At 31.5% G+C, this 12,763-nt stretch overlaps 1 protein-coding gene across 3 annotated transcripts; it reads right to left on the reverse strand.

The window, feature by feature from the left end:
• Positions 1–4,782: 4,782 nt before the first annotated feature.
• LOC100883688 (uncharacterized) lies at positions 4,783–12,335 on the reverse strand. Of its 3 annotated transcripts, none has more exons than XM_076537761.1 (6): positions 11,678–12,335; positions 11,273–11,554; positions 7,059–8,651; positions 6,753–6,943; positions 5,746–6,135; positions 4,783–5,394 (listed from the first exon to the last, which is right to left on the reverse strand). In XM_076537761.1, the coding sequence occupies exons 3-6, from the start codon at positions 7,234–7,236 to the stop codon at positions 4,972–4,974; spliced, it is 1,182 nt and encodes a 393-aa protein (XP_076393876.1). In that variant the 5' UTR covers positions 7,237–8,651; positions 11,273–11,554; positions 11,678–12,335; the 3' UTR covers positions 4,783–4,971. The 3 variants fall into 3 exon arrangements, with proteins under 3 accessions (XP_076393876.1, XP_076393875.1, XP_012135094.2); XM_076537760.1 differs by having other exon boundaries at positions 7,059–8,668; XM_012279704.2 differs by lacking the exons at positions 11,273–11,554; positions 11,678–12,335 and having other exon boundaries at positions 7,059–10,792.
• Between the last annotated feature and the right edge of the window lie 428 nt (positions 12,336–12,763).

Here is a 12,763-nt window from a genome sequence, read left to right on the forward strand (position 1 = left end):
CTGGGATTTTACATTATTTCAAAATACATTACTTTTTTGAATACCAGAAGTTATACTACACTTTTGTCGCTTTATCTACCATTTGTAAATTTAAATACAATTTGTAATATAAAATATTCTGACAGAAACTTTAGAAAAAGGAAATGATATGAAAATTGTCAAAAATCTTTTTTCGAGTCGTTAAAAACCGTCGTCATACATGATTCCTTCCTAAAAAAGAAGTTTATTTGCAAAAATTGACGTGATTTAGAGCATAATAATTGTCAGAAGAAAACGCAAATTAATAATGGTTTGGTAAAGACAAGAGATTTTGAAGTTAATTAGTATTGCACTCAAATGTAATTTGATGCATGTCGAAGTTAATGAAGCCAATAAAATCACTGGCGGGTGGTGGCGCCGTTTATGCGTCGGGTCCCACCACCTGTCAAAGCCATAGAGGGTGGACATCACCGAGGGATTTTAGTGAGTAAGAATCTCACAATCCCCCCGCTCCACCCCCGGAGACTGGAGGGGTCTATGAAGATTTCCCCTCGTAAAAAAAAAAGCCAATAAAATCAATTCGCATTGCACTTTTTCGAAAATGAAACGTGTGGCGCCATCTCTCCGGCGAACGGAGTGAACTACACTCATATGAAATTGCACTTTGATTAGTTCCCATCTTCTACTACTAGATGGCAGCGCAAAAGAAAACCTTGTGGTGATCATCAGAGTCATCGTCGATCAAGAGGAATTTCATTTTCAAGCCGTCGTTAAAGAAGATTTATATTTGTATTTGACATTCAATTTTACTTATGTTCAATTGTATTTTTTAAAGAAAAACGTTCGTTATTCATTCCTTGAACAAATTTAAATTCAGCAACACGCATTTCAAAATCAATATCAATAAATCAGTTATTTTTGAAGTTATAATCTATTAACTAATTTTAAATATAGAGACACATTCTCTATAACCTTGCGGTGATCATCGGAGTCATTGTCGGTCAAGAGGAGTTCGCCAACCTTGCGGTGATCGTCAGAGTTGTCGGCCAGGAAGAGTTCTGTTACCAAAAGCGTTTATTTTAAAACAAAAATTAATACAAATACAAATAGAACTCTTCATGGTGATGACTTTGATAGCAGAACTCTTCTTGATCGACAGCTTTGATAACAAAGCTCTTCTTGATCGACGGCCAAGATACCAGAACTCTTCTTGATCGACAGCTTTTATAACAGAACTCTTCTTGATCGACAGTTTTGATAACAAAACTCTTCTTGGTCGACGGCCAAGATACCGGAACTCTTCTTGAACGACAGCTTTTATAACAGTACTCTTCGTGATCGACAGTTTTGATAACAAAACTCTTCTTGATCGACGGCCAAGATACCGGAACTCTTCTTGATCGACAACTTTTATAACAGAACTCTTCATGATCGACAGTTTTTATAACAAAATTCTTCTTGATGGATGGCCAGATACTAGAACTCTTCTTGATTGACAGCTTTGATAACAAAATTCTTCATAATCGACGGCCCCGAAAATAGAACTTTTCTCGACGGACAACGCTGATGATCACCTGAAAAAAGAAAAATGTGGTGATCATCGGAGTCATCGTCGTTAAAGAGGAGTTCTATTTTCAAACCGTCGATAAAAAAGAATTTTATTTGTATTTGATATTCAATTTTATTTATGTTTAATTATATTTTAAAATGCAAAGCGTTCGTTGTTCATTCCTCGATCATATCTGAATTCAAAAGCACATATTTAAATTCAGTCCGAAAGTAATTTCAATAAATACAGGAAATATAGAAAAATATAAAAAAATAAACTCTATAAAAATGTGGTGATCATCGGAGTAGTCATCGGTCAAGAGGAATTCTATTTTCAGGCCGTCGATAAAGAAGAATTTTATTTGTGTTTGATGTTCAATTAAAATTGTTAATTACTCACTTTCTGAGCACAGTCTATGCACTTTTATTATAAAAGAATGTTCAGTGATCTCTCAGCTACTTTCTTGTATTATATTTGTTCAGATTTTTAATGAAATTAATTTGTTATTAAATAATAGTCTAAGGCTAGCCAGGGTGACAAGCGGTATACACGAGGTCATTTTGAATAATTAATTACACGTTTTGTGGATATATTTTATGCACTTTTATGATTGAAGAATGGTCAGCAATGCATTATTTACATGAATCAATCATAAAAGTTCATAAATAATGTTCGGGTAATGAGTAATTAATTATTTTGTGTCAGCATTGCGATATGTACATGAGCCGCCTATGTCAATTCTACTGCGTATGCAAAGTGCAATATTTCGGCACTTTGGCGATGTAGTATGGTTCCTGGGGCATTTAGAAATAAATTTCTATTAGGGTTTGATGCGTTTTGATGCCTAATAAAGCCAGAAAATCAATTGTTGTTGAATTCGGTCCAAACCGGTACAGGTGGCGCCATCTAGCGGCGAGCGGCGGAACTACGAAAAATTAAAATTTCGATTTTCTCCGAAATTAGGCAATTTTACGTATTTCTGAGGATCAGAAATTGTTCTGTGACCTCTCTAGAACCTATATAATGCCACAATAACCTCCTCAGAGCGCTAGAAAAGAAAATAAAAAAATTGGTCAAAACATGGACTAAAAAATTGGCGTCCATCTAGCGGTGACAGTTGGAACTACAAAAATATAAAAATGCGATTTTCTCGAAAATTAGAGAACTTTGAGTACTTCTGAGGCTGAGAAAGTTTTATGTGACCGCATTAGAAGCAAAATAATGCAATAAAAATTTCCTGAAAGCTTTAATAAAGAAAATAAAAAAAATGTAATTTTATGGATAAAATTTGTGGCTCCATCTAGCGGTGAAACTGCGAACTAAACTGAAAAAACGTATGTCCGAACACGCGTTAAGGAAAAATATAAAAAGTAATATTTCGCAACTTTGACGATGTAGTATGCCTCTTTAGACATTTTAAAGCAATTTTTGTTCAATAAGTTATTCATTTTTTTGCCTATTAAGCCTAGAAAATCAATTTCAATTTGACCCCTTAACGCGTGTACGGGCATACGTTTTTTCAGTTTAGTTCGGAGTTTCGCCGCTAGGTGGCGCCACAAATTTTCTCCATAAAATGACATTTTTTTTATTTTCTTTATTAAAGCCTTTAGGAAAATTTTATTGCATTATTTGCATTCTGATGCGATCACATAACACTTTCTGAGCCTCAGAAGTACTCAAAGCTCACTAATTTTCGAGAAAATCGCATTTTTATATTTTTGTAGTTCCAACTTTCACCGCTAGATGGACGCCAATTTTTTAGTCCATGAAATGGGCTATTTTTCTATTTTCTTTAATAATGGTCCTAGCGGGCTATAATTCGATTCGTTCGATTCCGTAGGCGACAAGGAACAATTTGTATATCTCAGAATTTCGGAAAAGTCCCTAGTTTTTGAGAAAATCGAAATTATAATTTTTCGTAGTTCCGCCACTCGCCGCTAGATGGCGCCACCTGTACCGTTTTGGACCGAATTCAACAGCAATTGATTTTCTGGCTTTATTAGGCATCAAAACGCATCAAACCCTAATAGAAATTTATTTCCAAATGCCTCAGGAACCATACTACATCGCCAAAGTGCCGAAATATTGCACTTTGCATACGCAGTAGAATTGACATAGGCAGCTCATGTACGTATCGCAATGCTGAAGTCTATGAGGATCAGATTTTTCGGTGATTATTCCTTCGTGGCAAGTCCGATTTAAAATTTTTTTTTCTATGTCCATCTGGATGTACATACGCATGTGCGTGCAAAATTTGATGGGAATTGGTTGAGTGGTGCAAAAGAAAAACACGGACAAAGAAGTTGCAATGTCAAGTATAAGAGCTTCGCTCTCTCGCTCAATTAAAGAACACAGATAGAACTTGCGAACAACTGTCAGTTTACTGAATTTTAATTAGCCCTACTTGTCAAATCTTTCAAAGTTATTAACCCTTTACCTACTGTGGGCACAATTTAGCAATTTCGCAATTTGGCTTTCTGACACTTTACATTAATAATAAAGTCGTAATATTTATACTAATTTAGTTCAAACAAATAAATAATATTCTTTTAATGTAGCGAAATTCAATTTTTTTATTATTGAAAGACGTTTTCACAAAAATCTTTCGTAACTTAGTTACTGTCGTGTGGTACGAGTGTTGGGCATTAAAATCTGCCGTAGTCAAGGAGTCAAAGTAAGTAGATTGTTCTTGGTGGTCAGCCAAATCTAACTTGGCTATACAATTTTGCATTTATCTGTATCGCACATGATTATACAATGTACATTCGTACAGTGCATGGTTTAAACATTTATTTCTATTAAAAATTTGTTGAAGTAACCAGTACTTTTGCTACTTGTTCCAAGAATGTCTTTTAACGACTCTCTAATAATTTAAATTTAGTTTTAAGAACAATTAAATTTAATTATCATGAGTTTACAAAACAAACTTTATTAAATAAAGATTTACATTTTTGAATTAAGTAGTCATAGTTCTATCAAACAAACCAATAATACAATGATCTACAATTATTTCCAAAAATCGCCTCTTTGAACTTAAAGTTATGAAGGAGGTAAATGGGAAGAAATACACAGAAGCAATTTTGATAATTCATCATTTTATTACAAAACTGTAACTCATATAAAAACCATTGCTATAAAATCTAATAGTAATATTATTCAAATCATTAATATAAATCGTAATTGTTTCCAAAAAATATATCTCTAAACTTAAAGTTTCAAAATATGTAAAGGGAAAGGAGTGTATAAAAAAACGATTATTTTTCAAGTTTCATCAATTTTATTACGAAATAAACTATTTTAAAACTCGAACAAATCTTGTATCGAGTATCTGTACGAATTATGTAGAAAATTCTGTGTATAATCTCCTAACTTCATTGTACTTAATCTACAATATCAAATCCTCTCTGCTGTACAAATAACCATCATGACGCTTTTGTCTTCTTTCAAATAACTTCGATTTCTGTTGCGGTTGAAAGCGCTTGCATCTTCTCGAAGGCGTATCGAAGACCTTCCATTAAGTGCAGTTCACCGGAAGTTTTCGAGGAAACTATGTTTAAAGCGATTACTTTGTTTTTGAGATCGTTTAATCGAAACGATATTCTCTGTAACTCGTCCTCCATTCTCAATGTTTCTTGTGCCTCCACGCTCAACAACTCTTTGTTACTCAACAATTTCTCCTTCAACTTGCAATTAGATTCAATTATACTGAACAACTGAGATTCTAAATCGCGCAATTTATCTCCTCTGGAACCATTACTCTTCTCCGATTGTAATTCAGTCTCTATCTTTTTCGCTTTATCCACTTTTCGCTCGAACCGAACCGTTTTTAACCGATGATTCTGCAGAGAACGCCTATTTATTTTACTCTGAAATTTGTGCAAAATTTTTATTAGATATAATACAATGTTTACCATAATTTTATATATTTAAAAATTATACCATAATTTTTAATCTTTCTATATTACACAATAAGTGTTTTTATAAGTTACACAATAATTTTATATGGCTGCATATGTTACATCGTAATTTTATGTTCCACATAAAGTACTTCTAATTTTTCATAATTATTGTACGAACACAATTCTTTTCAAAGAATGCAAAGTCTAGGAAAGTTATGCAATATATAAAATACAAAAACTTTAAATTTATTATATAAGCTTTAAGATTAAATATTCAAAATTTTACAGAGAATTACATAAAAAGAAACAAATATTTACCAATCGATTGGCTGAACCTTTTCCAGTTCTCCTGTAGGATTTACAAGTTTCATTTTGAAGTATTTTATTTTGCGAATGTCTCCAATGAAGAGCCAGTTTTTTTTTCAATGTCATACTCTCTACAGACTCTCGCTTTCTTTTCAACATTCTAAATATTATTTGAAGAGTATTGATGGGTATCTGATTCTCTGTGAGATCCATCCTTGTGATCGATGAATTTGATTTCAGAAGTTTGATAATAATTTCTCCACCATGTTTTGTAATACCACAATGTTTCAAATTTAAGTTTTTCAGCCAGAAATCGGTTTTCAAAGCATATGCCAATTGTTGTACACCGTTGTCACTGAATTTTGGGTTTTTGTCCAAGATCAGCGTATGCAATCCTTGAACCTGCAAAATATAACAAGTTGTTACTACTTAAAATACATCTGTGACTAATAATTTAGAAGAGTAACATATTCTAATCTGTGCAGTTTATACAATTTATTTGAATTAATAATGTATATCTTCATCTGTAATTAATTTTTGTAAAATTTTGTATGTATGAATTGTATAATTGTACTGTCTAATTTTTTAAGAAATGAAGTGTGTCATGTTTAAAGAAATGGACTGTATAACTTTTAAAGAAATGGATTGTATAACTCTTATAAAAATAGACTCGTACAATACTATAAGACTGTACAACTTTTAAAGAAATGAACTGTATAACTCTTATAAAAATGGACTTGTACAGTACTGTAACACTGTACAATTTTTAAAGAAATGAACTGTATAACTCTGATAAAAATGGACTCGTACAATACTATAAGACTGTACAATTTTTAAAGAAACGAACTGTATAACTCTTATGAAAATGAACTCGTACAATACTATAAGACTGTATAATTTTTAAAGAAATGAACCATATAATTTTCAAAGGAAAAATGTAGTTGTATTAACAAATAATAATCTCATTTTGCAAGTATTCAAATAGAAAAGTTTGAAACAGTGAAGTTTAGAAACCTCACCCTATCACAAGGATTCTCCTCGCCAGATCGCAGAGAGGATTTTTCCCACACATTCTGCAGCAGATCCGCTTTCTTCCTCTTCAGGAACACCGACAGAAACATGGCACTCCTATTCGTCAGTCGACAGGAAGACAGATTAAGAACGCAGAGGTTAGGAACGTTCCTCAAACAGCCCAGCAACAAATTGCAGCCTATAAAAAATAATAAACCCCATTTAATATCATCTATAATTTGAATGAAGATCAAAATTCAATATCATGTATAATTTAAATGAAGATCAAAGTCAGAATACTAGAAAATACTGACCTACATCACCGATGCGACACCTCGTCAACGACAGAGCCTTCAGGTTCTCGTTGTCCTTCAGACCGCAACACAGGATGTTGAGATACTTGGGCGCCAACGGGATGCCATCGAAGGTGATGGAGCTGATCGTCGAAGAACCTCTGGCGGAAACGGCAATGGAATCGACCAGACATCGCATCAGGAAGTTCGTGAAGAGGATTGGACGAGCTCGATCCTTTCTTCTGCATCGCCTGGACGTCCGAAATTTCTACTTTTGGGATCTAATTAGGGGTTAAATATCGGTCCGTAGTCCTCGTAAATCGTCCATCTTGTAAATTGTCCATCTCCTTGTAAATCGTCCATCTTGTAAATTGTCCGTCCTCGAGTTCTTTCCACTCTTTCATCCCCGACTCTCATCTTTCAACCCATTTACATCTGCCTTCGGTCCAGGCGATGCGACCTGCAAGCTTAAACTCACAGAGAGTAGTATCCGAAAGACATGCAGTTTATTTAGGTTAATTTTGTGATGCTAAGTGTTATAATCTTTGTGTAGCACTTTTGTTTGGAGTGTACAGTGGAGCCTACTGAAATTTTGTATAGAGCTAGATTAAAGGAATGTTAGAAAGAGTATTAAAAAAGAATTTAGAAATTTTTTACAAGTAGAAGTGGAAATTAAAATCGAAGAAATTCTAGGGAGACTAAAGTAATTTTATTTGGTATAATTTTTTATCTTAAATGGAGTATTGAGAGGGGGTTAAGAAGCTGTAAGGTTAACGCTGTAAGAAGATTTTGAAATTGAAAATATTCGAAAATTTTAAAGATAGAAGAAAGAGAATTGAAGAAAAATTCGAAATTTTTTTTATGAGAATAAGAAGGAAATTTTCTTGAATTCGATTTTAGAAAGAATTAAAATTAAAAATGTAGAAGATATTAAATAAGCGACTTGTAAGATATTAAATATGAGATTTTTCTCTGTTTAATCGCAAAAATCACACGCACCAGAAATGTAACAAAGGTTGCAATATTCTGAATAGACAAAATATCCGAATACTACTTCGATAGAAATTTTCGTGCAAGGTTAACATCAAAAAGATATAAAAAGTGGAAAGACATCTAATTATGCTACACAAAAGATTTACGAAATCAAGCAATAGAAAGTTTAAGCTTGAAGCAAAACACCTCCTAATTAAAATTCTGAATTATCTAAATTCTGGTACCTTATATCTGTATATAATTCAAGCCTCGTGATAATAATAAATTATCTCGCTTTGGCGTGTCGGTTTCGTAACAGTCTTTGTTCGCCAGTTTATGCAAAATTTACAAGATCGTAGAAGAAGCCATTTTACCAGAATTTCTCGAGCTTCTCTTCCGTGTTAATTTTCTCCCGTATCTTTTTCCGCTGGCTTCGACTATAGACGTAAATTTTTGACAAGCTTCGATTCTCAGCGATCGCACAAAGTATCGGGGACCAATCTCTGAGGGTCAAGGAATCCACGGAAAATCGCAAATAATCCTCTGGTAAATATGCCTGCACAGCGGCTAATGGTTTCACGCATTTGTCGCGACAGAGAACCTTGTCGAAATATCAACATTTATGGTAGACAAGTAACTTTTCTATGGGAACAGAAGTTCTAAAGTAGGGAGCGGTTTTAGTCGTTTATTTCATTTTGCAAGATTTTTAGTTTTACAATATATTAGCACTTTTTTATTTTATTTTGGATGGGTGGTGTTTATGGTTTTAGTGATGGGCAGAGTGTTTGATGCAGAGCTTGCGGGCACTGGTGAGCAGATTGTGTTGTAAGCGGATGAGGTTGAGATTTATGAAGATTTTGAGCTTCTACATTTGGATTTCAAGGATTTAGAACTTTTATATTTGGATTTCAAGGATTTAGAAGTTTTATATTTGGATTTCAAGGATTTAGAAATTTTATATTTGGATTTCAAGGATTTAGAACTTTTATATTTGGATTTCTAAGATTTTGGGCTTTTATATTTGTATTTCTACGATTTTGGGCTTTTACGCTCAGATTTCAGAAATTTTTAATTATTACATTTGAATTTCAAGGATTTTGAACTTTTATATTTGGATTTCAAAGATTTTGAATTTTTATATTTGGATTTCAAGGATTTAGAACTTTTATAGTTGGATTTCAAGGATTTAGAACTTTTATAGTTGGATTTCATGGATTTAGAACTTTTATATTTGGATTTCATGGATTTAGAACTTTTATATTTGGATTTCACGGATTTAGAACTTTTATAGTTGGATTTCATGGATTTAGAACTTTTATATTTGGATTTCTAAGATTTTGGGCTTTTATATTTATATTTCTAAGATTTTGGGCTTTTACGCTCAGATTTCAGAAATTTTTAATTATTACATTTGAATTTCAAGGATTTTGAACTTTTATATTTGGATTTCAAAAATTTTGAATTTTTATATTTGGATTTCATGGATTTAGAACTTTTATATTTGGATTTCATGAATTTAGAACTTTTATATTTGGATTTCTAAGATTTTGGACTTTTATATTTTGTTTTCTAAGATTTTGGGCTTTTACGCTCAGATTTCAGAAATTTTTAATTATTACATTTGGATTTCAAGGATTATGAACTTTTATATTTGGATATCTAAGATTTTGAAATTCTCCATTTGGATTTCAGAGATTTTTAATTTTTACTCTTAGATTTCAAGGATTTTGAATTTTCACTCCTAGACATTGGAAATTACAAAATTTGATAACTTAAAATTTAAGTCATATGGCAATTTGGAGGGTTGGAAATTTGGAAAATTTGATAATTTGCTAACTTGGAACTTTTGAATCTTGCAAAGTTGGGAATCTGGTACTTTTCAAACGTGGAACTTTTGAATCTTGCAAAGTTATAAATTTGGTAATTTGTAAGCTTGGAATTTTTGAATTTAGCAAAGTTATACATTTGGTAATTTGTAATCTTGGAACTTTTGAATTTTGCAAAGATGGAAAATTTGTAATTTGCAAATTAGTATTTTTGAATTTTGTAAAATTGGAAATTAGGTAATTTGTACACTTGGAATATTTTAATCTTGCAAAGTAGGAAATCTGGTAATTTTAAAACTTAGAGCTTTAGAATATTGCAAAGTTGGAAATCTGGTAATTCGCAAACATGATAGTTTTGATTTTTGCAAAGTTTAAATCTGATAATTTGTAAGCTTGGAATTTTTTAATATTGGTAATTTGCTAACTTAGAATGTTTCTATCTTGCAAAGTTGGGAGTTTAGAAATTTGAGGACTTAGAACTTTGGAATTTTGCAAAATTATAAATTTGGTAATGTGTAAGCTTGGAATTTTAGAATTATGCAAAGTCGGAAATGTGGTAATTTGCAAACTTGGAACTTATGAATTTTGCAAAGTTGAAAATTTGGTAATTTGTAATCTTGGAACTTTTGAATCTTGCAATGTTGGGAATCTGGTACTTTTCAAACGTGGAACTTCTGAATCTTGCAAAGTTATAAATTTGGTAATTTGTAAGCTTGGAACTTATGAATTTTGCAAAGTTGGAAATTTGGTAATTTGTAAGGTTGGAATTTTAGAATTATGTAAGGTTGAAAATGTGGTAATTTGTAAACTTGGAAATTTTAAATCTTGCAAACTTGGAAATTTGGTAATTTGTAAGCTTGGAATTTTAGAATTATGCAAAGTCGGAAATGTGGTAATTTGCAAACTTGGAACTTATGAATTTTGCAAAGTTGGAAATTTCATAATTTGAAAATTTGCAATTTTAAAAAATTAAAAACTTGGTAATTCAACAATTTAAATATAGGAAAAATTGAAGACTAAGTAATTTCACAATTTAAATATTGGAACACTCAGAAATTTAATAATTTAAGAAATGTCTATATTTCGAGAGACCACAATTTATCCAAGTGATTTGTAAATTTCGTAAATAATGTGCTTGGAAACTTGAAAACTTGTCAACATATGCTCTTAAAAATCTGAAAATTAATCTACAAACTAATTTGAAAATATATATAAATATGAAAACTTGTAAATTCCATAATATATTAATCTAAAACCCTAAAAATCTTCAAACTAAACTGTCTGCTCATCAGTGCCCGCAACACTTGCCATCCACTCGAACCAAAAATTTTCTCTTCATTTATAGTTCCTTAAATTTCTATTCAATAAACTCACGGTAATCGTAAATAATTGCTAATAATACTGTCAGAGGTAATTTAGATGATGTTCTGTATTAACCTTGTATAACCAAGCAAAATGTCCACGATTCGTTCTTCTCATCTCTCTCCTATTTCGCATAATGATAGATTTGATACGCTATCTGGATCAATATCTTGCCATAACATCGTACAATTTGACCTTTCGTGGTACTTTAACAAAACGACTCAGTTCATAATAAAATCATTATTCGAAAAACAACTTCTCTATAAAGTTTCATCGAAAATCTGTTTTCAAGAATATCGAACATCTGACTGCCACTTCTGATACAACTTCGTGTCACTGGAAAAAGGATTACTGTTCCTGGAACATCAAAAGATTCTCAAGGGCCTGGGAAAATTTAATACGTTTCATTTTAAATATTAAATATGTTAAGTGTTAAATATTTACAAGGTGCGAAACGTTCGTGGTTATTTTTAAACTTACGTTCTCTATTTTAATTATTTCTTAAATTCAGCGAATCGTTGTTATCATAAAGAGCTTTACATTAACTCTTTAATTTATATTAACTCTTTACAAGTTTAATAGCAATTTTTAATTTTAAACCATCTAGTTGTCTTTTAATTTATTTTATATTAAATATGACCGCATTAACTGCATCCGATGTCTCTTAAAATTTAATCGTTATTTAAAGCATATCCTGTGAAGTCAAAGTGTAATATGTACATCTATGTAGGCTTAATAGTAATTAATAGGTAAATGGGACTTACTCTCAAGAACCAGGAAATTCCGATTAATTGCCCTCCAAATCAATTTTTAATGTGCTGCGTTTCTTTTAACTTTTCCTTTCGTTAAAATGCAAAATGTTTAATAATAATGTTGAATAGATAAATTCTTGGCAATCTTTCAAATATATCTTTTAGAATCTCCAAAAACGCAAACTGGTATTTTTTTAATTTTAAAATCTCCAAAAACTCAAGCTTGTACTTTTTTAATTTTTAAATTTCCAAACACACAAGCTGGTATTTTTTTTATTTTAAAATCTCCAAACACACAAGCTGGTATTTTTTTAATTTTAAAATCTCCAAAAACTCAAGCTTGTACTTTTTTAATTTAAAAATTTCCAAACACACAAGCTGGTATTTTTTTATTTTAATATCTCCAAAAACTCAAGCTTGTACTTTTTTAATTTTTAAATTTCCAAACACACAAGCTGGTATTTTTTTATTTTAAAATCTCCAAACACACAAGCTTGTACTTTTTTAATTTTTAAATTTCCAGCACACACAAGCTAGTATTTTTTTAATTTTAAAATCTCCACACACAAGCTGGTATTTTTTTAATTTTAAAATCTCCAAAAGCTCAAGCTTGTATTTTTTTAATTTTAGAATCTCCAAAAACCAACTTAAATTTTTTCTTTCGAATCGCTCCATGCTTAATTTCAAAATTACCAGAATCTATCTAACCTTAACTTTTGTCGAACACATAACACGTAAGACGACTTACTTATCTCCCCATTAAATTCAGCAACGGTATTACCAGAATACATGCAAATCTCTCGAACTAATAAAT

Source organism: Megachile rotundata, chromosome 12 (genome assembly GCF_050947335.1).
Source record: "Megachile rotundata isolate GNS110a chromosome 12, iyMegRotu1, whole genome shotgun sequence".
Lineage (NCBI taxonomy): Eukaryota > Metazoa > Arthropoda > Insecta > Hymenoptera > Megachilidae > Megachile > Megachile rotundata.